The 26,586-nt window shown below is 39.9% G+C and overlaps 1 protein-coding gene and 1 long non-coding RNA gene across 12 annotated transcripts in view; one reads left to right on the top strand and one right to left on the bottom strand.

Moving 5' to 3' along the window:
* THRB (thyroid hormone receptor beta) overlaps positions 1-26,586 on the top strand; it is a 385,633-nt gene that overhangs the window by 280,748 nt on the left and 78,299 nt on the right. For all 9 annotated transcript variants that reach the window (XM_033212808.1, XM_033212804.1, XM_033212810.1 and 6 more), the window contains one exon: positions 24,149-24,409. In XM_033212808.1, coding sequence (XP_033068699.1) covers positions 24,149-24,409 — 261 coding nt within the window. The remainder of the gene's footprint in view (positions 1-24,148; positions 24,410-26,586) is intronic.
* LOC117084249 overlaps positions 24,405-26,586 on the bottom strand; it is a 184,624-nt gene continuing 182,442 nt past the window's right edge. For all 3 annotated transcript variants that reach the window (XR_004437368.1, XR_004437369.1, XR_004437370.1), the window contains one exon: positions 24,405-24,906. This is a non-coding gene — a long non-coding RNA (uncharacterized LOC117084249). The remainder of the gene's footprint in view (positions 24,907-26,586) is intronic.

The following is a 26,586-nucleotide window of genomic DNA, read 5'->3' as shown; positions in this document are numbered from 1 at the left end:
GTAACAGGGTTCCATTATGTGGGGATGTATCTTCCTCTCTATTCTCCTAAATGCCACTAAAGTCCACAGCAGTTGCACGTATATAGGTGCAAATCCCTTCAAAAGAAAATAATTTTCCCAACAAGAATTTGGTTTCTAATGACTATATGGTGTTATTTTGTTTGCAGTGAGCCAAGAGTTATTTTTATATGGCACCACGACCTGCCACCATTGCCATCTGAAAAGTCCCAGGCGCTTGTTTTATCCATCTTTGCTTTTCTTTCAAGTCTTGGCTATGATGACATTCTCACTCTGGAATTTGGCTGTGTTGTAAAAAGAAACTAGTGTGGAATGCCAGTTCCCCAAGCCTGCAGAGTGCAGATGCTTTCTTGTCTTGGTACTGTAACTGAACTGAGTCATTTTCTCTAAGCCATAGCTCACACATTAGCAGGCTGAAGCCAATGTGGTGAAGTGTCTTGCCCAGGATCACCACAGCAAACTGTTGAGTATTTGGACCATCAGTTCCCAAACACTGGGGAACTGTGGGTTAAATGACTTCAAATGGTGATTATGTTTCTTTTCTTTTCTTTTCTTTTTTAACCTTGGCTGAAGTTCTTTGTCTTTATTGTGGTGCATTTCCAAGGAAGATGTATTAAGCATTCCTTCTCCTTTTTAGTAAGCTGAGACCAAATTAATAAAATCTCAGCAAATTTAGTCAGATTAGCAAAAACCTCCCTCAGAACTCCTAGAGATTCAGACAATTGCTTCTAGAACAACTTCAGTTTCCACAATGACAGCCAGGTGACCAGATATTTGATCCCTCTCTTTGGAAGAGGACCTGACTTTGGCCTGCTCAAACTTGGCTGCGTATTAGAATCCCTCTGGGAGCTTTCTTTCTGAGACAGGGTCTCACTCTGTGGCCCAGGCTGGAGTGTGGTGGCATGATTTCGGTTCACTGCAACCTCCACCTTCCAGGCTCATGTGATTCTCCCATCTCAGCCTCCAGAGTAGCTGGGATTAGAGGAACTCACCACTACACCCAGCTAATTTTTATATTTTTTGTAGAGATGGGGTCTTGCCATGTTGCCCAGGCTTGTCTCGAACTCCTGGGCTCAACTGATCCATCCCCTTCAGCCTCCCAAAGTGCTGGGATTACAGGCATGAGCCACCACACCTGGCCACTCTGGGAGCTTTTTAAAGTCCTGATGTCCATGCCATCCTAGACCAGTTTAATAGTAATCCCCAGGTGGGGGCCCAAGACTCAGCATTCTTTTAAAACTGTCCAGGTAATTCTAAAGTACACCCCAGTGGGACACAGTGGTTCTCAACTCTGCTGCCTATTACAGGTCAACTGGGGGGATCTGTTAAAAAATACCAGTGTCTGTGCCCCACCCCGAGAGATTCCAATAAATCAGTCTAAGGTGAAACCTCTGGTAGCTTTGTTTTTTTAACTCAAGTGATTCTACTATGCATCCGGTGTTAAGAAAAGAGCTGTTGTTCTCAAACTTGGTGGTGGGATCAGAATCACTGGGAAATTTAGTTTAAAAGGAAAAAAAATTCTAGCCAACCATCTTACCTAGTGACAAGTGCCTTGGCTTTTCTTGTGCCTATTCAGCTCTCCAGGTGATTCTGATGCACACAGAAGTTTGAGAATCACTGATGTAGAGGGTTCCCCCACTCCCCAGAAAATGTTAGTTTGGCCATCTGAGTACCTACAAAAGAAATCTAAAATATTACCCTTTAATCTAGGCCTAACCTGACCTAGGGTGGGCAAATTGAAATGTAATTCGTGATGCTCTGCTCCCGATGACAGTGTAGGTGTCTATTGTTCTTTTGCCCACAAATGACAGACTCATGGTTCCTGAAACCATGCATTTGACCAGTGAACATCAGCATCTTCACTTATCCAGATGACTCATCGGAACAGCAAACTCTCCAGCTCAAATGATCACAAAGTCCTTCGGGCCTGCACTCCAAGGCCAGCATTTGTCATTCAAGAAATGGAACAGTCATGAGGAAACTTGTTTCTCTGTCCCACAAATGATTTTATAGGCATCGAGCTTAGAATCCTATTTTTTGTTGTTTTTGTTTTTGTTTTTGTTTGGAACAGGGTCTCATACTCTGTCACCCAGGCTTGAGTGCAGTGGTGTGATCACGGCTCACTGCCATGGAGATAGTGAGCCTCCTCCTCCCAAGGAGACCTCCCAGGCTCAGTTAATCCTCTCACCTTTGCCTTGTGAGTAGCTGGAACCACTGGCACACACCACCACACTCAGCTAAATTTTTTTTTATTATTTTTTGCAGAGACAGGGTCTCACCATGTTGACCATGCTGGTCTTAAACTCCTGGGCTCAAGAAATCTGCCCACCTTGGCCTCTCAAAGTACTGAAATTACAGGCGTCAGCCACCATGCCTGAGCTTAGAATGCTATTCTATGCTGCTTTAATGTATTGTTTTTAGATGTGTGGTGCTTTTGGTTATGGGAGGAAGTATTTATTTACTTATTATTTTTAATTTTTTAAATAAATGAAAGGACTTCCATTTTGGGGTCTGAAGAGAATATAGCACTCTGGTGAGCAGTCCCCATAGGGTTATTGTTCTCAGCCTGATCTACATGTTTAATTCACATGGGGAAATCTTAAAAATCCCAATGCTGAAAATGCTGAACTTTTCTCAAAGGATTGTGGTGAGGATGTAAGATTTATATAAATCACTTAACATAGAGTCTGGAGCACTGGGGCACAACATACAACAGCCATTATGAGGGAGTACCTGGCACATAGTAGATACTCGCTAACTTAATTTATTGTGGACAAAACAGCCAACAGAATTATGATCCTACAATGGGAAAAAAAAAAAACAGATGTAAATGAATGTTTGTATGTTTTTAAGAACTTTGTTTTGTAGCTAAGCTTAAATGTCTATAGCTTTGCTTAGCCCATTCCCATAATTCATGTCTTCTCACCAGTGTCACATTCAAATTTAGCACCCTCGCTAGAATTTTCTAATTTTCCGTACAGCTAAGGACTTTTCTTTTTATAAAAAAGTAAGAGAGAGACAAAAAATTTCTTTGTTATTCTTTATTATTTAATGGAAAGATTTTTTTTTTTTTTTGAGACGGAGTCTTGCTCTGTCGCCCAGGCTGGAGTGCAGTGGCGCAATCTTGGCTCACTGCAAGCTCTGTCTCCTGGGTTCACACCATTCTCCTGCTTCAGCCTCCTGAGTAGCTGGGATTACAGGTACCTGCCAACATGCCCGGCTAATTTTTTTGTATTTTTTAGTAGAGATGGGGTTTCACCGTGTTAGCCAGGATGGTCTCAATCTCCTGACCTCGTGATCCGCCCACCTCGGCCTCCCAGCACGCTGGGACTGCAGGCATGAGCCACCGCGTCCGGCCAGAAAAGATATTTTTAATGAAACAGTAATCTAAACATAAGATTTGAAGCAAACAATTCAGGCAAAAGGAAGTAGATCGTTTTTCATACAATCTCTTCCTTTCTGCAATCCCTGATAAAATAAGCATCTTTAAACATTTGTTGCTATGATTATTATTGTTGCTTAATTTTTTAACAGGCATCAGTTCCTGGGCCAGCCAAGGCAAGGGACCACACCACACAGTATTTTCCTGAATGCCCAGCATCCTGCAGGATGTAGGACTTAGCATGATGCAATCACATCATGTAGGAAGTCATAGCAGAAAATGGGAGGGGAAACATACCTTCCCACTACTGCCAATAAAAAAGTGTGTAAAAAGCACTGGCTTCCCATAATTCAATTTCATTTTACTTGCATAGTGTCAAATTGTGATTTTCAACATTTCTTTTTTTGCCAAGATCCTCTTGTTATTTTATTCCAACACACACCTCCCTTGAACCCCGTGCTTTCAAACATTTTTTTTTTTTTTTGAGACGGAGTCGCGCTCAGTCGCCCAGGCTGGAGTGCAGATGCGCGATCTCGGCTCACTGCAAGCTCCTTCTCCCGAGTTCACGCCATTCTCCTGCCTCAGCCTCCCGAGTAGCTGGGACTACAGGCGCCCGCCGCCACGCCCGGCTAATTTTTTGCATTTTTAGTAGAGACGGGGTTTCACCGTGTTAGCCAGGATGGTCTCGATCTCCTAACTTCATGATCTGCCCACCTTGGCCTCCCAAAGTGTTGGGATTACAGGCGTGAGCCACTGCGCCCGGCTGCTTTCAAACATTTTACCTGCCAAACCGCTTTTATGAAGTAATAGCATTCACTGACCGGTTTTTAATCATCAAAGACATATTTGGTTATTAATCTGATGTTTTCAATGAGCAGGATGAAATAATCAATGTTCCCACGCTATACATATGTATAGAAACATTTCTATATCTTTTTCAAAAATCTGAAGGCATTTTTCATGGAAGTGTCATAGACTGCCTCATATTTTTGTACAACTTCCCTTGGGCCTTTTCAAACTTTTTAAATGGCTCATAGTTTCCTCTGACACTGCTTTTATAGACCTCAGGTTAGAGACATTTGAATAAGAAAATTCTGAATATTCTTGTACCCCAATTTTCTCAACTCTAACTAGGAATTACATTCTTATGTTGTTTAAATATTATATTAATGTCTTATAATTCTTATAATATTTATTATTTTAATATTATAAGGGTATAATTCCTACTTAGGGTTGAGAAAATTGGGGTACAAGGACTATGGAACCATAAATGAAGCCATCAGAATACCAATTACTGCTGGCATTACCTTTAATCAAAAAAATCTTTCAGTATTATTATAAAATCATTCTTCAAAGATGTCTATGTAAATGAATATAAAATAGCCTATCAAACTCAGTAATGCATAATGAAAATATTCATGAGAATTTTAATCTTTTAACACCATGCTCTACATTAGATTAAGAAATTATTGGGATAAATCAGAACATTCGTAAATTCTTTAAGTTTCTCAACAGAAAATTCTAATACAATTTAACATTTTTTGAGCATCTCAGATATTACATACTAAGCATATAAACATGACTGAGCAATAGTTCTTGCCTTTGAGAAGCTCATAGTCAAGAGATCACAGTTTCTAAACACAGCAATTCACATTTTTAACATCTGACAAGACTCATGGAAGTTTAGCATTGGAAGGAATCTTAGAGACCATCTAGTTCAATGCCATGAAATTACAGGTGGAGAAACGAAGCCTATTAACTAAGTAATAAATGTGTGACCCTGCAGCAGTGCATCACGCAGACAGTTCGGTTGTTTGCCTTCACACTTCTCACACCTTAAGCTTCCATTGACTCTGATTGGATTTTTTAACTATTGAGTGATACAAAAGATAGCCAAGCTATTTAGAATTGTAAAGCATCTATTAGCAAAATAATGCTCTCCGCTGCAATAAATGAATCCCAAATCTCAGTGACTTCGTACAACAGAATTTTATTTCTAACTCATGTTAAGTCTAGTACCACATGTTCTTGGTTGGCAGGTGACACTTGTCAGGGTCATTTATGAACCCAGGTTCTTTCCTTCTTACATCCCCATTTACCTCTAGGACTTCAGAATTTTCTCCACTAAAGGTGTTTCACAGGCCAGGCCTGGAAATAGTGCCCAATGCTTTCATTCATTCTATTGGCTAGACCTCAGTCACATGGCCATGTCTCACTGCAAGGGAGCTGGAAAATGCAGTCTAGCTGTGTGCCCAGGAAGTAAGGAGTGCACAGATTTTGAGGGTGAGTCTGTGTCACAAAGGGCTATACAAATGCATAATAACATTATGGAGGTCAGTTCAGGAAGGACTTGATCTTTATAGTGAAGTCACCTTTTTGTTTAAAAAGTGTGTTTCAGTCCTCTGATCCTCTTCCAGGTATTATCAACATTTCTAGACAGGGCTAGGATGGTCTGTTTTACCCACCTTTCCTGGTTGCTGTTGGAGTTGGCATGGAGTAGTGAAAAGCAAACAGACTTTGGAGTCATGTGTCCTTGTGTTCAAATCCCCAGTTTTCCACTAAGTAACCTTGTGACTTGGAGCAAGTTGCGTAAGCCTCAATTTTCTCCTTGTAAAATGGGGACAGATAGCATCCTAGAGTTGTGGTGTGAATTAATTAAATCATTTAGTAAACACTTATTGAGAGCCTACTACATGTCAAGTCCTGTGGTACACTCTGGGGAAATAGCAGAGATTATATTTTTAAAGGCACAGAGCCTAGAATAATAAATGATGTATATACAGTTATTGTCATGCGAAAGCACTCAGTAAATGTTAGTACTCTTGCTTTTTTGGCCCTCTATAGCTAAGCTGTGAAGATAGGTTCATCCCTAGAAATTCTAGATAGAATAAACTAGTGAATGATGGATCTGTAAGATGGATAGGTCAAGTGGAAAACGTTTCAAATGTTTCCATTGTTCCTGTTGTTTGTAATTGAATTGATGGGGTGAGAATGTTTATTTATGTCTATGAAGCATGTTTAATTTGCAAGGGCATGAAACATAATTTGAGCTGCAAACAAATACTTGTTCAGTCCCAACAAGAGTAAACAGAAACATCAAAGTGGAGAACCCTCTTCAAGACTGGTGGCCTTTACATTGCTAAGCCTCCTTTACAAATGAGAGGAGGAGGGTCTTCAGAGATGGTGAGTGTCTTCCTGAGGACCAGAAGGGCAGTGAATTTGCAGCAGCCCCTCCTACTCATTGACAGATCAGGAGGGACATGCAAGATCCCCGAGAGAAGGAGGATAACGCTGTGTCGGCATCTCAGACACTGCTGCAGCCTCTGTCTTTGGGATTCAGAGACTGGTGAGAGTTTTTGCCTGAGAAACCGTCACCTTCAGTGCTCCTTGACTCCTTCTTGTCTCTCAGCTTTTGTTTTATTGTTTTCTACGACTTCCAAATACAGCAGAGGACCTTTATATTGGTTTGTTTGATAGCCTACTTTTTACTCTCTTGCATCATGCTTTCCAGGAAGCTCTGTTTTATTTCACTCCTCTTTTATCTTTTCACCTTAAATGCAGAATAGTCTGGGGGAGAAAAGGGGCACATAATGAGGACAACGGGTCTTCAAACCAAAGTACATACCATCTTGACTCCAGATAGCCCTGCACCAGCCATTTTATATGCCCTAAACCACAGTTGCATTGCTGAGCCCTAATGCCACAGAAGAGCTAAAGGCACAGGCTTTGTTACATCAACCTCAAGTCCATTGTGGCTCTACCTCTTCAGCTGTGACGTTGGGCAAGTTGCTTTCCCTTTCTTAATACTCAGCTTCTTCACCTGTGAAACGGAGATGATCATTACTTATGTCAGTATTCATGTGAAGGTCAAAAGAAATAACGGAATGTGCGTAGCATCATGGCTAGAATGTAGGTAGTGAGCCTTTAATAATAAGTGACAGGTGCCATCATCATGATCCCCCACAGTGACCATATCTGCAGGCCAAATGCACCAACCTTGCCAGAAAAGCTATGATGGGAACAAATGCAGCTGTCTTGTTTTCTTGCTTCAAACTTTTAGAGGATACATTTTATATTCCCCATTAACCAAATGCCATCCAGTTTTCCTGAACAACCCATTCCACAGCTAAAAACTAAAGAGTCACAGGTTTGGCTCAGAAATGAGTCTTCTGGTCGCACTTTCCAGGCCTGATTCTTGAGAATTACCCATTAATTTTTTAAATCCCTTTAGAATATTTGTGCAGAAGCCACCGCTGAAAGTCTAAGACCAAAGCTCCCGGATCCTTCGGTAGGGCCTCCCTCCACAATGCATCTGATTATATTGTCTTCTCCTTTCCAGATAAGGATTTTTCTAAAGATCCTTCTGTATGTGGTTCTTCTCTACCTATTCTGTAAGGAGAACTGGAAATATTGACCAGGACTGGGATTAGCCTTCTCTCTATTTCAGACAGGAACAGTTCTATCCATTATAAGTTTCCTCTCCTTCCAAAGTACACAGTCCTTAGCATGTTTAATTAATAGAGTCCTGGGTAAGATTCCAACTTTCCAAGATTAAGAATGTACTTTGCTTCCTGACCCTGTCAAGCCCCAACCCTTCTCAAGAATTTTCCATGTGCCACAAATCAACTAAATAAAGGCTCTTGATCTCCACATGCACTGGCCAAGAGGACAAAGCCTAAACTGGCTACAGTATGAGGCTCCTGGACCTGGGACAGCTTGGCCCAGTCTAGTGATAATTTCACCAAACACACTTCCTAATCAGTTTTCTCTGTTCTTCTCTTCTCTCTCTCAGAAACTCTTGCCATTTGAGGGTCTGGTCTACTTGGCACCCTTACAGTTTTTTGCTACTGTTCTCCACTCCCATTGTTCATGTCATACCATATTGCTAGAGTTGCTCACTCTGCTTAAAGAATGGCATTGTTTGCCACTCCCCAGGGGCACACTGGTTTAGAACGTCTGCCAGTTATCTTGGCAGAAGGAATCATCTGAATGATTTGGCTCAGTATTATTTAATCCTAAATAGTCAGCTGCTGCCTTAATCTTGAGGCCAAATTAGGTTCAGAAGACAGAGGAATCTAGTGACTGAAATGAGGAGGTCGCTTCATCTAGGTGAGGGCTATTTACCTTCACCCAGCTTTCTCCCAGGCTGTCTCAGCACTCCCTCTACTATGTGGAAAGCTGCTGGTGGAAGGCTGTGTTGTGTGTCAGCATAATAGCAGGGGATCAAGGCTTGGTTTTGCCTGTAACTCTCCAGGTGGCCTGGATCAAACCATATCACCTTCATGGATCTCAATTCTCTTTTCTTTTTCTTTTTTTTTCTTTTCTTCTTTTTTTTTTTGAGACAGAGTATTTCTCTATCACCCAGGCTGGAGTACAATGGTGCGATCTCAGCTCACTGCAACCTCCGCCTCCCAAGTTCAAGCAAGCAATTTTCCTCAGCCTCCTGAGTAGCTGGGATTACAGGCGCCTGCCACCATGCCTAGCTAATTTTTGTTTTGTTTTTTGTTTTGTTTTGTTTTTTCGAGACAGAGTCTAGCTCTGTCACACAGGCTGGAGTGCAATGGAGCAATCTCGGCTCACCGCAACCTCCGCCTCCTGGGTTCAAGCGATTCTCCTGCCTCGGTTTCCAAAGTAGCTGGGATTACAGGCACCCACCACCAAGCCTAGCTAATGTTTTGTATTTTTAGTAGAGATAGGGTTTCATTATGTTGGCCAGGCTGGTCTCGAACTCCTGACTTCATGATCCACCTATCTCAGCCTCCCAAAGTGCTGGGATTACGGGCGTGAGCCACTGCGCCTGGCCAATTTTTGTATTTTTAGTAGAGACAGGGTTTCACTATGTTGGCCAGGCTGGTCTCTAACTCCTGACCTCAGGTGATCCGCCTGCCTTGGCCTCCCAAAGTGCTGGGATTACAGGCGTAAGCCACCGCACCCAGCCTCAATTCCCTTTTCTATAAAGTTGAACTGGCATAGTAATAAGGTCCTTTTTAGCCTGCAACTATTCTCTGAATTTTACTACTCAGAGCCCATTGAACTAGGACCAATTAATCTGGTTAATTTGCCTCTGAAACTGGGCATGGAATATTGGTGCACATCATCTTAGCATACATGTCCCTAACTGAGGGTCGGAAAAACAAAGAGTCTGAAGAACAAGATAAAAGCTTCATGAAGTCACTCCAGTGTGGCTTAGCCAAGGTAGGATCACTTTGGTTTGGCACCATCATAAGCTGGCAAAATAATACAGTCTTCAGTTTCTAAGCCTTCTCATTTTAGAAGATATCTCTGCAGTGCATCCCCACTGCTCATTATTTTTTCAAGCTGTGTCTGCTTCACTTGCTTAAGATAAAAGCCTACACAGTATACCATCCAAATATAGGTCCACGGCAGTCCAGAGAGAAGACAGCCTGAGGTTTATGGTGACAGGACATTTTGAATACCTAACAAATGGGCTGTATCATATCAAAGCCTACCAGTCAATATTAGCAATGAAGGAAAATGAAAGTAAGGTTTGTTGAGAAACAGGAAGTTTCCTGTCCTGTTTCACCCCTTGCTGGAAAGCAATTATGATCAATACCAGGTGCAAATCACATTGCTTGTAAGAAAAAAGCATTCATGATTATATTTCACAAGCACCACACCACGGATGTACTTATGTATATTATGACTTTTAAAAGTGAGCAGTGCTTTATAAATCCCATCATCTTTTTTTTTTTTTTTTTTTTTTTGAGATAGAGTCTTGCTCTGTCACCCAGGCTGGAGTGCAGTGGCACGATCTCGGCTCACTGCAACCTCTGCCTCCCAGGTTCAAGCGATATGGAGTCTTGCTCTGTCACCCAGGCTGGAGTGCAGTTTCTCACGTCACAGTTTCTCAGTCTCAGCACTGTTGACATTTGGGGACAGATAATTCTTTGTTGTGGGGGCTGGCCTGTGCAGTCTAAGATGTTGAGCATCATCCCTGGCCTATACCCACTAGATGCTAGTAGCACACACACTCCAAGTTGTGACCACCAAAAAATGTCTCCAGATATTGCCAACTATACCCCACAGAAGCAAAAAACAAACAAATAAACCAACCTGGGTGAGATCCATCAGCTGGGGATCTCCCCACCCAGGTATCCAATTATTTGGATCCACCAAATAATTCTCATACGAAGGGAATATGCAGGAATGGAACTTTTCTTCCAGAGCAGCTTCCCCACTTTGGTAGTTTCCTCCCATCCTCCCCAGCTTTTCGTATTTCTAGGCAAATGTATCCTGAGAATTGAGGCAGTTGTAGATAGGGCCTCACGGGAAGCAAATTGCCAATTCTCCTTGGTGTAGCAAGCATGGACCATTTTGCAGCACCTTCCCCTGAACTTGCCACATCGTCTTAAGTGAATGTAACAATGAAAATACACAAGAGGAACATGCCACATGTAGGTTGGAGAGCATTTTGACATCTCCATTTTGTTAATTCTGTTCTCTCCGCAGAAGCTGTCATCGGTAGACACATACCAGAACAAACAGAATAATTGTTAACAGCACCATATTTTTTCTCATTTTGGTTACTATTTGGTCAGAAAATATCTCAGACCAGACTTTCATAACTAGAAATGTTTATATCTTAAGCTGTGATCTTTTTTCCAAAAATTATGCCTTTCAACTTCCCAAGCATCAATGTTGAGACACCATTGCTCCATGGGCGAAATGAGACAACCCTATTCATGTAGACATAATGTCTTAATATGCTTTTTCACATTTTTGAGACAAGGTCCCACTGTGTCACCCAGACTGGAGTGCAGTGACCCACTGCAACCTCCGCCTCCCAGGCTCAAGCAATCCTCCCACCTCAGCCTCCTAAGTAGCTGGGACCACAGGTGTGTGCCACCACACCCAGCTAATTTTTTGTATTTTTGGTAGACATGGGGTTTTGCCATGTTGCCCAGGCTAGTCTTGGACTCCTGAGCTCAAGCAATCCACCCACTTCAGCCTCCCAAAGTGCTGGGATTCCAGGCGTGAGCCACTGCGCCCAGCTGGGCTTCTAAAGAAAAATGCCCTTTCCTCCATTCATTTTCAAGGAGAGATTGTGCTTCTTGAAATGGTTTTTGCTGAGGAAATAGATGAACCTCTCTCAAAGCAATAGTCCTGCTGAAATCGCCCATAGTAATTACAAGAGTTCCCATTTGCCATCAGGCTGGTCGACCCATCCTGAGGAAGATTCTAAGCACAGCAGTTCCCCTTAAACTACCTTTGTGACTGTGACAAATGCTTTACCTCTCTGGGCTGCAATTGCCTCACCCGTAGAAGATAGCAAAGGTGTTATGAAAGTAGCTATCTATTTACTATCTGTAACTTTGGGTAACATCTGTCACTCTCTCAGCCAAAGTTTTCTCATCTGTAAAATGGGGCTAATCACAGTGTCTCCTTCACAATGTTGTTGTAGTGAGTAAATGAAACAGTAAATGAAATGGCACATAGTGGGCCCTCTATAAGCATTGACACTCAATGTCATAAACTCAAAACTATCCTTTTGTCAGTTCTAAATGATTTGGCAACAAATTGATTCTTTATGACCTCAGTTGCTTTGTTTTTGCCTTCTTTTTAAGTTTGGCCATTTGGAAGCAGAGCCCATCATAAATACTAACCTTTTTAAAAACCATCTTCAGCAACCAATATGGGAAACAGAATGCTTCCTTGCACAGCTGTCTCTTGTTTGGTTAATTTACTAGATTAAAAAAGGAGTCTTAATTAGAAAAACAGCTCTTAGTGTTTGAGGTATAGGGTGCAAATATCAGAATTTGAAACAGCATTGAGATTGAGCAATAAATTTTTGTTGTATACCAAAAATGTATGTTTTCAATTAAAAGATTATGGGACGAAGAATCACAAGACCCATCCCAGCTCTGCCTCCATCTCAGTCACTTTGAGCAAGAATGCGACCTCTCTGAGCCGTATTTCAGCCCATGGAATCTAGTTTGTTTTTTTGTTTTTGTTTTTGTTTTTGTTTGCCTGAGATGATCATCTAAGCCATCCAGTGTTGACTTCCCATAAAGGGTGTCGCATGCTCAGCTAATCCTACTTGGGCCTGGATTCTGATTTTGTCATTTATCCACTGTGTGATCTTGAGCAAGTTGTTTAACCTCTCTGTGCTCCAGTTTCCTCTGCAAAAAATGAGAATAACATTCTACTTCATAGAGTTATCATGAAAATTAAATGAGAAGTGATCAAAATGAGTGTCTAACATATGATAAGCATACATAAAATGTTAGCTATTGCTTTTATTATTTTATTGGCTGTCTTTAGAGGAGAAACTGACAAAAAAAATGAAAGTATAATCTGAAATCTTGGTGTTTGGATTTTTCCATTTTATGAACCAAATTTACCAAACTAACCACTTAGGAAATAAAGACATCAAATACACTGTCTTTTAATTTCTACACATATAATTTCCCTAACCTACAATTCATCAACTACTACTTTCCCCTCTGATTTCTGAATAGGAAAATCATGGCTCTTATCACTATATGGTATAAGTTAAATCCCACCAACATTTCACTAGGGTAACCACATGTTTAACAAATTCTGTCTACTTCATATGGAGACTGTGCCCCTGGAACAGAATATCTCAAACATTAATGTGCATGTGAGTCACATGGGAATCTTGTTAACATGCAGATTGTGATTCACCAGTTCTGGAGGCAGAAATCCCACATTGCTAACAAACTCCCAGGAGATGCTGATGCTGCAGGTCCTTGCACTGCACTTTGAGTAACAGGGCTGTAGATATTCACAAGCCATTTGAGCATGGAGGAGGCAGGGGGCACACCTGGCCAAAGTAGGGATCAAGCAGGTTGGAGAGAGGCAGGCCTGCAGGAACTCACTGCCAGAGCCCCTCTCCAGCCCCAGCCTCACCAACTCTAATTTAAGAAATTGAAGTGTTTAAGGAGAAAATAACAGGAAGGTATGGAAAAGACAGTCAAAACCCTGCCTGCTTCTCTTCATTTTCCTAAACTGTAAAAAAAAAAAATCATAGAATAGATTACACCAAGCAATTTGACCCATCTGCAGTTCTAAATTATCTTCCACAAGACAGGCAGGTAGAAGACAATTTAATTCTCCCCTCTCTGCTGTTGGGACTGTATCAGTGAGGTACAGGTGCTAAAATAGACCCTCCTAGGGGAGCATTACATACCCTGCATGTACTTACGTCATACCACTAAGGCCCATTTCATAAAATATGTTTTTGGTGTATTTAAAAGTATTCTGAGGACCTGAAAATATCCCAAAAGCACCTGCTCTCAAGCAGTTCTCACCTGTGTAAAAACCTCACCTGCTGTTATAACCAAGAACAAGATAGCTGTGCATGCTGTGGCAGTGCTTCTATTCCTGAACCAAAGAAAAAACCAAACTTTTCCAGATTGAAATGTCTCTTCCCTAAATGACTATCTGTCATGATCTTGATCCTATTTATTTTTTTACACATAAAAATTGAAAATTAGTCTTACCTGGGTACCAAAAAAAGTGGGAAATTGTAGTGCAATTCTATGAAAACCCAGAGGAGGACCTATATGTTACTCTGCTAACACTAGCATATATTTGTGTGGATTTTGTTAATCCCTGAGTGTAATCTTTTGGAAGAATATGGGTGTTTTGCTGCCAAGTACTGAGACTTTTACAGGGTGATGTGTAACATTGATCTAATTACCCAAGTCATATTTTGTCTTTTATTTGAGAAATTATAAATCTCAAGTTTTGATTTTTGTCCACAAATCATACCCTAGTCCTAGTTTCCAAAGTCAGAAAAGATTTGCTTGTATTTTCTACCTTGAAAAGGGTTATTTCATGTTTGGGAACATAAAATGGGGCGAGTCTCATAAAGATATCTTGGGTTTTTTTGAAAAATGTGGGTTCAGACTGGCATCAAGAATAAACATTATGCTCTGAACTTTTGCACAGGAGAAATCTAATCCTAGCAGTAAACATCTGTTCCCTTTTATGTGCATTTGTGGCTCGTTAATATGAATGTTTCTGCAACCACTGTAGCTTTTCTAATATCCTAAATGGAATCTCTGTGGCCTTTAGAGTAATTACCTCAAAGTTTGAGTCATCCAACCTAAGGACTCTCTGATTAAATCCGGTATGAATTATGGAAAATCAAATGACCATTCCTGGGGGAGGATTCCATTGTGTCCTCCGGAAAGTATTTTCCCAGTGCTCAGGGCCTCTGGTCAGTGTTCAGCAGTCAGCTTGTTCCGATGCGGTTAAATAATTTTAAGATGTCGCCTATGAACCTGGTCACTACCATGCTTTCATGCAGCCAAATGGAATTTACAGCGTGGTCTTTGAACACATGTTATTTTGTTTTGCTTTTTAGTTTTGTTTCAGGTTACACTTCAGATTAATAAGCATCCTCTATAAATGTTATAAACACAAACTTTAAAATTGTTTTAATGGTTTTCACTTATCAAAAGATTATCAATCACTGTAGTTTCTAGTTTCAGAGTAATTATTTGAAGTTTCTACAGTCATGATGATTGTTTTTCATTAGGATAGTGATTGCCTAATGGAATATACAGGAAAACCAGAGAAGTGGGAGCAGCCAGATAAGGAAAAGGTTTGTTTATCTCCTGGCAGCTCCCAAATCTCACCCACTTAATGGACTGATAATCCCTGCCAATGAAATAAGAGAAGGCCTCTGTGATAGCAAACTTAAATTCACCTGCATACGGGGACAGAAAAGTCCAGTCTCAACAAGATAGAAAATTAATAGGCAGGTGCTCAGTAGAAGAAAGACAAAACCATTTAGCAATGAAAGGCAGCCTACTTGAACAAAGAGGCTAATTTTGCAAGACTTTGCCTAAAAGAAGATATTCTGAAGGCATAGTTTATGTAACTGGACAAAGGTTGAACATGGGCCTCAGCAGACCTTATTGATAAAGTCTCAGGAGTGAAGCAGCAGAGTTCTTCTTGAGATGAGTACACCCTGATTAGGGATATCAAAACACGTGATCTGAGTTAGATAAAATAATGTATGAAAAGTACTTTGGATGCTATCTGGTATGTAGTAGGTGTTCAATTGATAGTAATTTTAATTTGTAGAGCCCAGTCTATGTAGCCTGACTTAAATAAATACTCCATAAATTTGAGCTATCACTAACAGTATTATGATTATGCCCTTCAGCTACCTTGTACACAATAACGAATATGGTTCCCTCCCTTTCTCATCCTCTCTATCCTCAATTCCCTTAGGAGCCAGTCGCCAGGAAGACACACCCTCTCCAGCTATGGCCCATGCCTCCATGAGTCTAACAATGACCAGAATATTTCACTCCATTTTGCAGACTTAAATTGTTGAGAATACCAAAATAGGATCTGTTCACACTCTCAAGAGCTATCTAAGTCTTCATTTGGGGAACACTAACATACACCAACAAGAGCTCAGAAATGATCATGATTGCATGAGCTTAGAATAAATAAGAAACGTATTTTAAAGGAAAAAGAACTCACCACAGACTGGAATAGTAAGGGAAAGCTGTGTGGATAGGACTGAAACTGAGCTGGGAGAGTCCAGAATGTTCGTGTAAATTGAGAGAAAGGGGAAGCATGAGAATAGATCCTACAGGCTCCTTCCCACCAGTTGAGAATTGTGGATTTGGTCTCTGTAATTACTAGTAGTAAAAAAAGGCGGGGGGATCGGGGGAAACACTTTGAACACTTACTGTATTTCTGCACAAGGCTAGACTTTGTCCATGTGTTGGCTCATATATTCTTCACAACACCACTGTGAGGGCTTGACACCAATGCTGTGAGGTCCTGTAACCTATAACCCTTCCATAGCAATTCTTGAATGTAGTAACAGCAAATTTCCTTTAGAAACAGCCAGCAATTTAACTTTTCACTATTTTGGAGACGTCTCTCCTCCCTTGTCCAAATATTCCAAATTTACAAGTCTCATGGCATCAACTGGGGCAGAGTTCCTGCAGACACCTCCATAAATGGAAGCAAGCAGGCTCTGCAGCTTCAGGCTACTGTTAAAGGTTCCCAGGCCGGGCAAAGCCACCTGGGTAGATTCAGAGGCACTGGGAAACACAAGCCAGGAGCCTGCCCTCTGGTGACCAGCTCACCCCATTCCAGATGTTAGTGGACTAACAGATTCAGTCAGTGTTTCAGAGGTCTTGGAAAGATGGCCTTGAGATACCAGCTCCGGTATCCAATACAAATGCCAAAGTAAAAACACGGTTGGTTTACACAGCCTGAGGACGAGGAAGAATAAAGCCATCTAGCTGCCCTTTCTGTCTTCCCTGTTCGCAGAGCTTGTCTAAGGCTATGCTACAGTATCTGTTGATGGCTGAGCTGCCTTTTGTTGCAGAACTTTGATGCTAACCAGTTATGACTGACTCTACCTCAGTAAATAGAAATTCCTAAACAAATAAAAAACTGTATGTGCTCTGTTCAGTTTCAGGGGTATTTTGATCTGTTCTTATTATGTTCAATTATTTCCAAATAATATTTCTTGAGGTCCCATCATGTTATAGCATTGTGCTTAGAACTGTGGAGATTGAGATGGACACATCGATTAGAGTCCAATAAGAGGGAAAAGGGTACATGTACCATTCACATGATACAAGGAGCACATGGTAAGTTCTTGCCTTATAGAAGAGACATAAACAAATATGGATAATTCAGGAGAGAGATTCAAAGAGGTAGAGCAATTTGCCCCAAACCACAGCTAATATATGGCATAGTCAGAATTTGAACCTTGGCAAGCAGAGCCCATATTCTTACCCACTATCTTTTCCTGCCTCTGAAAAGCAAAATAGGTTTCATTTTCACCAGCAGTTCTGGGAGAACAATCCTATTGGTTGTCCATATTGAACTGCTTATAATGATGAGTCCTCCTAGCAGACCAGTGGCTTTTGGATAAGAAAGTGGGCATTAATTATGTGCATGGGAAATCATTTTGTCTTTGCAAAGTTACTGGATTATGTGCCTAGGAAACAGTTTTCTCTTTGCAAAGTTATGAGAGGACAATAAATATTACTTTGGATATTGTGCTGGCCACCATGAGTGTTAAGAAAATTATATACATGTATGTAAATGGATATATCACAAGGTAAAAGGTAGCACGTGGAGGAGGGAGATACATGGAAAGTGGGATGGAAGTTTGGAGGGTGGATGGATTGCTTCAAGAAAGCTTAAATGATGAACTAGACCTTGAAGGTTGAGTAAGGATCAAATTTGTGTCTTCATTATTATGTTATTTGAGCTACCAAGCTAATCAAGCCAGATATAATGATGGTCAGGCAAACCTAACAGGAAATGCTCACTTCACCAAAATTCCTCTCCCATTTGCCTTGCACAGAATCTAGGAATCCAATTTTAGAGATACATTCCTTGGGCCGTGGCCCAGTGCTTTCCAGACATCCTCTTTAAAACACAACTTCTGCTATGAGGTGACTCATCCCAGGTTCTTAGCCATTAATATAGTGGTATGGAGTCATTTATCGAACTCTTTTTTGAGGGGGGTGCTCTTTAAAAATCATGTTTAGAGGAGAAGAGTTTGGAGAGTAAGGCAAGGGAAGAAAAAGTCATGTGGATACATAAGTGAAGAACTTACACTTAGTGCATGCTTACAATGTGCAGGACACTGTCCCAAGAACTTTTAATATATAAACCTAGTTGGTCATCAAAACAATAGTATATTCCCATTTTACAGAAAACTCACATCTCTAAAGTTCCAGAAGCAACTTATTTATTATTATTATTATTATTATTATTGGGCCTAATGACCACCTCTCATGAGGCTACCAAGAAATATAAGGGATGAGCCATTCCTTCAAATGGCTTCTGGACTAGGTCAAAGTTTACAGTCCTTGGCAACCAGAAGCAACTTTAACTGAACTATAGAAGGTCAGGTCAGGTTTTAGAGTCAGAAGACCTGGGTTTGAGTCCAGGTCCATCATGTACATCCACGTCACTTTCTAAACTCCACACATGTAAAATAGGGATGATAATTCTATCCATATTCCCCACTCCCATACAAATCTGCCAAACACCTATTATTCATAAGGCTCTTTTGCAAGTGCTATAGATAGAGTGCTCATCCCTATTTCTGTTGTGCTTACATTTCCAGTGAGGACAGACAAAACAGTTCCCGTTGGTGACAAGTATGATGAAGAACCTAAAGTAAGATGATAGAGAGAAAATGGTTGGGGAGCTGGTCAGGAAAGATCTCTCTCAAACCTCACTGACAGGGAGCGGGTGATACAAGGATTTGGACAGGGGCACTCCAGGCATAGGAAAGAGCTTCTGCAAGATGATGCGGTGGGAATGGGCTTCCCATATTAGAGGCAGCCCTTGTGGCTGGAGGATAGAGAGAAGGGGGCAGAGCCATGGGTGAGGAGCTCAGCCAGAGGGAGGCTCAGTAGGGCCTTGAGGCCACTGTAAGGCCTGAAGATTTTATTCTAATATTGATGGGAAGTCATCAGATTATTTCAAGCACCAGAGAAATATACTCTTATTTATACTTTTAAATGCTCACTCTGGCTGCTCTGTGGAAAATGGATTGTAAGTGGCTGAGAGCAAAAGCAAGGAGACTTGTTATGAATATAAATGAGTAATGGGAAAATTAAATGAGGTAGTAAGTATAATTTCTAAAGAACTTTCGAAGCACACATAAAACAATAGCTATTAATAGGTCATTTACTACGCATCAAACTAAGGGCAATAAGGAGAACATATCAGTTAATAGCACAAAAGGCAAAGAAGAGCAAGTGAAGTGCTTCTCTTAATTTTAGGTTCCTTGTCAATCAAGCAGTATATGTTCCCTGGATGTTTGTGAAGATAAAGTGTCTAGCTCAGTTCCTGGATCATAGTAAATGCTCAACCAAACATTACTCTCCTGTCCTGCATGATTCTAAAAAACATCAGTTGAGGTGTATATAGTCTGAGAATTCAGCAAGGCTAAACCTTATGGGTGGAAGTAAAAAAATTAAAATGGAAATTAGAGGCTTCCTACCTAATAGTCTGATGCTACACAATGATAATTCTACACACTCTCTGGGTTTACAAAGCACGTTTTATACACACACCCCTAATGCAGAATATGGTTTGCAGTCAGTCTCAGTACCTAATATTAATGGCCTTTTAATGCAAGCTAAACTCTTGCAATGAGTGCCATGAAATCCCAGCCTACGCAGCTTACCCTTTCTGACCACTTTGTCATAATCCTATTTCCTTTGCTTTAGCTCTTTTCTAAGGTATCAGCTCGCTCTTGTGTCCTGAAATACTTGAATATTTTAATCTAATTCTCCTTTTTTGATGGACAGATTTATTTTCTATCATCTTTAATGAAATTTCCAGAGATAGGATGTAAGTAGTTATGTTAATGAAATTTATGTTTGTTTCTCTTTTGCAAAAGAACCCTTTGGATCACTGTTGTGTCAATCAAAGCCATCAGAATGATGGTCATCAAATGCAAACCTAATCATTCAAGTCTAAACTCCCTTGAGACACACAAACCAAAGGATTTCACACATCCCTACCTAGTTATTATTTTCTTTTGTTCTAGTTATTTTTAATTCATCATAACTAATTACCTTGGTTAATTGTGTTGATGTCTAGAATGGGAAGTATTGAAAGCCATATGTTAACTAGGATTCATTGAAGAGTAAACGGTTCATGATTTATGTGAATAACAAGATATGATCATTTCTAGAATGCTCCCTTTTTTAAAAAAAAATTACTTGTACTACTGTGTGCATTGTGTCCCAGATAATGCTCAGAACAACAGGCTTTTATCTTTAATTTTTTATTTATTTCAGTAGGTTTTTTGGGAACATGTGGTGTTTGGTTTCACAAATAAGTTCTTCAGTGGTGATTTCTGAGATTTTGGTGCACCCATCGCCCGAGCAGTGTACACTGTACCCAATGTGTAGTCTTTTATCTCTCACCACCCTGACCCTTTCTGAAGTCCCCAAAGTCCAATGTATCATTCTTATGCCTTTGCATCCTCATAGCTTAGCACCCACATGTGAGTGAACACATATGATGTTTGGTTTTCCATTCCTGAGTTACTTCACTTAGAATAATAGTCTCCACTTCCATCCAGGTTGCTATGAATGTCATTATTTCATTCTTTTTTATGTCTGAGTAGTATTCCATATATGTGTGTGTGTGTGTGTGTGTGTGTGTATCACATTCTCTTTATCCATGAGTTGATTGATGGGCATTTTTTGGGCTGGTTCCGTATTTTTGCAATTGCAATTTGTGCTGTTATAAACATGTGTGTGCAAATGTCTTTTTCATACAGTGACTTCTTTTTCTCTGGGTAGATACCTACTAGTGGGATTGGTGGATCAAACGGTAGACCTACTTTTAGTTCATTAAGGAATCTCCACACTGTTTTCCATAGTGACAACAGGCTTTTTGAGTAAATACTTATTTACATCCATACCTGCAATCTACGAGATAATATCTAATTAACACCTGACTTTTAAGGCTTCACTCAGTAGATCTCAAAACAATGGATGAATTTTTGAATGATAACGAAAATTTACTCTGAGGTTGTGTAAAACATTGGAGTCTGAGGAAATCACAGACTTATTCAAAACGTGTCACTAATTTATTTTCTTACCTTAAATTTATCTTAACCCTGTGGATCTCAAACTCTGTTGGGTATTGCAATCACCTGGAGAACTTGATAGCTCTATGCATGCCACACCCTATCCAACTTCAAAAAGTCTGGTCTTCAGTGTTGTTTAGTAGCACCTCAGATGATTCTGATACACATCAAAGTTTGAGAATCACTGACTTAACCTTTTGGGATGTTAATCTCCCTAAAAAGAAATATCCCATTTGTGTGAGTTTTGAAGGAACAAAAGGACATGGGCATTAGACATAGGAAATTACTAAAGACCATCATTGCCAACCACAAGTATGTGGAGGTAACTTGTAGGTCTCACCAACAACAGTATATCCAGTAGGTAGAATTTCAGGACCTCAGTGTCATGGGTGTCTCATCCCTCCTTGGGAATGGAATAGGAATTACATGTTGCCCCCCTGTTCTTGCAAGGATAAAAATCAAGAATCCTCCTTAAATAAATTCCTTTTGAGCTTTCTCATGACCCAGTCGGGACTTCTCAGTCTCCAGGTTTCCCAGCAGTGCCCCAACCAATAAACCTGCCAATTAAGCAACTGAATATCATTATTGCGAATGTAATTAAAGACAGTAATTATGAGCTTGTAAATGCCTCCCATGAATGAAGCCCTTTTCCTAAACCATCTCGGCTGCTTTTCTTTGGAAAATGGAAAGCAATCCTATCCCTTGCCTCACCCCAAGTGTAGCCTTCCTTGCTTACAAGAAACCCCCTTCTTGCTGACCCAAGGGACATGCTAAGCAAGCTTTAATAGGCTGTGCTTTAAGGGAAAATGTCCTTTGGAGTGGAGCCCCTTTCAGCATCTCTCAGCCAAGCCTTGTTTCCCTAGGGAGTAATGACTACCCAGTTTGGCTGTATTTCTTAATTTCTGTGGGGTCAAGGGAATTAATACCAAATTTTAGGAATTTCTGCGGAAAGATTAAATCTTAAAGCCTTTTCAAAATAGTTTGAGAACTTTAACATTATTTAAATTAAGTTTTGCGAGATGCAATTTGCTGAGGATTTAGAGTCATTGAAAATAAAGCAGACACCATAAAAACATGCATGGTGAGAAGACTTTTCATGTCTGTGGAAATAATATCAGTCTCGTTAGGCCCAGAATTAACCCCTGCCCTCAGTAACTTTATATTTAGCTCATGAAAACCTCAAGCCCTTATGTATAATGGTAGTTGAATGAGTTACACATGGATATGTTTAGCTTGAAATGCAATACAATCTTTCAAGATCTCAATCTGTTGTTGCCTTTTAATGGATAGTGAGAATAAGTGCCTGTAATTGCACCAGTAACTAGCACAGTTGAAAGTGGTAGAAGTCCACACCTTTTTGATTTACCATGCAATGAATAATGATGCCATGTAAACTCTGAAAAGGAAGAATCTATGTTTATATAATGTACCCAACATAATGCTTAGCACAGCCCTTTGCATAGAATGAATTTTCAGAGCTCTTCTCTGAATAAGATCAAATGTTACACCCAAAAAGTAGCACAGTATACAATTTTTAAAAGGAGACTTACTGCTTATTGGCCAAATTAAGCTATTTCAAGCCACAGCATTTCCATTTACTATGACAAAGGAATCATGTGTTGATTATTACTTTGTTACTATTGTTTATGGTTTTCTCCTGGAGTAGAAATACAGTGTGCATGGGCATTGGAATTTTCTCATAGTAACATGAAAACCCAGAAGGGTAAATGCAACTTTCCAAAGTGACTGAGTAATTTACACTTTTAGAGAAACCATCCTAACCAACATTAGCTGAAGACATCTGGTAGCTTTCGAGAGGGTGCTTATGAAAACCTAAAGCATTTTTAACCCTCATGTTAAATAATTTAAAAATCACTTTAAATATTTGAAAGTCAGCTTAAAATTCACTGTGCTATGCACAGGTCAGGATAGACATGTCTCTGTAAGCCCCAGAGATACGGGTACCCATGGTCTTCTGGTAATTTCAGTGTTAAAAAAATTCACATATAAATTTGTGAATTATGATCACTTTAAAGAGACCATAGAAACTCGGAAAAGCAGGAGTCACATATTTATATTGTATTTTTTCTAATTTTGACAAACAGTAACTTAAGAATTTCTGAAAATATGGATGACCAGATGGATTATGTTTTTTTAATGTGTACAACATGCATACAAATATGTGTGTGTGTGTGCGTATATATATATATATATATATATATTAGCTTGCTCATTTTTGCTCTCTATATCCATGTACAGTAAAGATATTTAAGGAAGTAAAATTTGCCACCAGGGAAGGTTAGTGTCAGAAATTTTTCATCATATCATTACATTTTTTCCCATTTCCTATAGGCCAGACCCTCAAGTCCCTATAAATTGAATAGAAAAAAATATATAATATACATAAATAATTAACCAGCTGCACTCCAACCAAAGATTTTAAGTTCATCATTCTATCATTAAGGCTCTTAATTTGTCCCACAGCTAAAGCACTATCTGCTTTCCTTCATCGGTTCTTATTGCCAACTTGGGACTATATTGAAGCCCTTTACAAAACTTCTATTTGTAAGATCCCCTTCTTTTTTTTTTTTTTTTTCTTTTTGTAGGCCATCAGAGGTAGAAGGTGGTAAAAACAGAGTTGCCACTCTCGGTGTGGCCACGTGAGCACGTCCCACTTAAGTAACAGGGTGTCCCTCAGGTCAGCTTGTGATAAAACCCAAGTCAAACAAGGCTGAATCCTGGGTGTTTTATGTCCTAAGGATCTGAAAAGTGTTCACGGCCAGCCCTGACCCTCAAGACCTCAAATGGTCATCTAAGCAGTAACATAAATTGGTGTGTAAACTTGCTCCTGGGCCATTGCTGTGGAAGTGGGACTGGCGAAAGTACAGCCTTGCCATGCAAGAACTAATGTCTTTCTAGGCATTTAAAATAAGGGGGAATGTGTTGATTACTCCGACAGGCAATCCAACTGCAGTGGCTAAATGCCCAAGGCTGACAAATTCTGCATCTTATCACTACCGTCAAGTGGCATGTGAATACTGTAAGCCCAAAAGAATTGAGAAACAACTTGCCTTCCAAAACTCTGCATCTCAGCAAAATCTTGACAATGCCAACAGCTCGTCATCTCGTGTTTTTCAACCCTTTAGAAAATGGCCTTACAGCCTGGGACAAACCGAAGCACTGTCCAGACCGAGAACACGACTGGAAGCTAGTAGGAATGTCTGAAGCCTGTCTACATAGGAAGAGCCATTCAGAGAGGCGCAGCACATTGAAAAATGAACAGTCGTCGCCACATCTCATCCAGACCACTTGGACTAGTTCAATATTCCATCTGGACCATGATGATGTGAACGACCAGAGTGTCTCGAGTGCCCAGACCTTCCAAACGGAGGAGAAGAAATGTAAAGGTAACCAGATTTTTATTAGCCCATTATCATGTGTTTCAACAAGAAAAAAAAAAAAAAAAACTCTGTTGTAACTGTGTACTCCGTCTACATTTCTCTTCCAATGTATGGTGTCCCATGTTTTCTCCAACTGTTCTTTTACTGGGCGTCATTTTCTTCAAATATTCTTTTAAAAGTAAATAAGTGGAATCCAAAGAAAGCAGCTTGTTTTGGATTCACGTTGTGCTGGGACGCTTGGGGTGAAGACATTTTTACTTCTCTAATTAGTAGAGGGGTAAGTTTTGGCTTTAATTCCATTTTTGGGTCTGAGTAGAAACAGGCATCGCTGTATTTTTATGACGTCTTGCTTTAAAGTGTGTCTGTGCATATGTACATTTATTTTCGCAATTGTGCCAGTAGCTAATGGGATCTCAATGCCCACCTTTAACCTAGACAAGTCATGCTCAAATGAGAGGTTTTAAGTTGTTGTCTTCTACTCATTAAATCCTTGTGTCATCATCCTGAAAGGAGAGATTATGGTGTTAGGAGGTTGTCACCTCATAAGGCAAAAAAAAACATTAAACTGGCCTAAGTTCCTGATTGCATTAGATTTAACTGTTCTTTACCTCAGGTCGCCTCCGCCCTGACAGATGTCTTCGTCCTGATCGCTTTATTGTCTTAGGGCTCCCCAAAATCTTTGCTTCTTAAATCAATTTGTGTCTTTCAATGTCCAAGAGATCAATTTGTATCTTTAAATGCCTAAGTTCATTTAATTTCCCATTCTTTTTCAGCTTAGTGGGCCTTTTTTTTTTTTTTTTTAAGGGAGGGTCTATTTAGTTTTCCTTTATGGATTGTGACTAATGGCAAAGTTTAAAATTGTGTTTTGAAAATCTCGTAATCATATACCAACATATAATAATGAAAGTTTACAAAGACTCCCATTTACAAGCCCTGAAGGACTTACACAGCTGTTCTACTTTGAACATATACACATGATTATATTTATCCTTCATACAAAAGAACTGGTCTTTTAGGTTTTCTGAAAATACTTTGAAAGCTCCTAGGAACTACCAGTTTACCTGGGAAATTGAGTGTTTCAGTTGGAAATAGAGTTAATCAAAAGTAATAGTGAAATAGTGTTATGAGCTCTGATTTGAGGGCAGTCAAAACTATACATATCCCTTTGGAAAGGTTTGTATTTGGACTCATATATATAATCGAGGAGATCTGAGAAATTGAAAGGGCTATTTAGAAAAAAAGCAAAATAAAGTTTTTCAAAGGAGTCAGGATGTAGGACGTGTGTGTGTGCGCACGCGTGCACGTGTGTGCATGCACAAAATACATTTGTTTGCAATACAATTGAGATTTAGTCTTAGCATATGTGACCAGATTGTATCTCCAAATTATATGGGCTGGCACTAAAACCATGTCAGTTTACAGTGAAATGCCAACAGATAACTCTAGCATCCTTGTGATCTAATAATGTCATAAATCCAATTTAATTCACTCACAATTGATATCCATATTCATTCACTTATTTATTCATAGAGTCCATCTATGTCTCTATCATTTAAAATAAACCTTGGCCTTACATATCTAGTTTCCAACACCACACATTTCAGTTTGTTGGCCATCTTAAAAGCAAAAGGAAACAGTCTCTGTTTGGATACAAGATGCTTAGTAGAGTGGTTAAGACCCCAAATATTTGAGACTGATCTATTTGAGCTATAATCATAGCCTTTCTACTTTCTGTCCTTGACCAAACTTATAAGATTGTTAATACAATTAAATAAGATGATGTATTTAAGCATTTAGCAAAGTACCTGTCTTATAGTGCTCTCTGAATAGCAGCTGTCATTCTTGTTGTGATCATTATTATTAGCTATGCATCATTAAGTCATAGAAATACCTTGAATTACACTGTGAGCCTGGTAAGGAATGAAGCAAGAGGAGAATTTCAGATGGATGTGGGGTGGGGCATGAGGTTTCAGGGAGGTTAGAGTGGATAATTCATTTTGCATTCATTCAACGCTTTTTCACTGAAAGTCAGAGATGTAATAAGAAAATATAATTAAATTATGAAAGTCCTTCCTCAAGATTCTAATATTAACAGGAAAACAACTAAAATAAGTCTCCCATGTTTTTCAGAGTAACCACCAGGGTTCACCTTGACATAGTCATGAGGCAATGCCTTGGTTCAG

This window comes from Trachypithecus francoisi, unplaced genomic scaffold (assembly GCF_009764315.1).
Source record: "Trachypithecus francoisi isolate TF-2019V2 unplaced genomic scaffold, Tfra_2.0 Lachesis_group0, whole genome shotgun sequence".
Taxonomy (NCBI): Eukaryota; Metazoa; Chordata; class Mammalia; order Primates; family Cercopithecidae; genus Trachypithecus; species Trachypithecus francoisi.
Note: the sequence above shows the minus strand (reverse complement) of the source record. Positions and strands in the feature narration are given on the sequence as shown.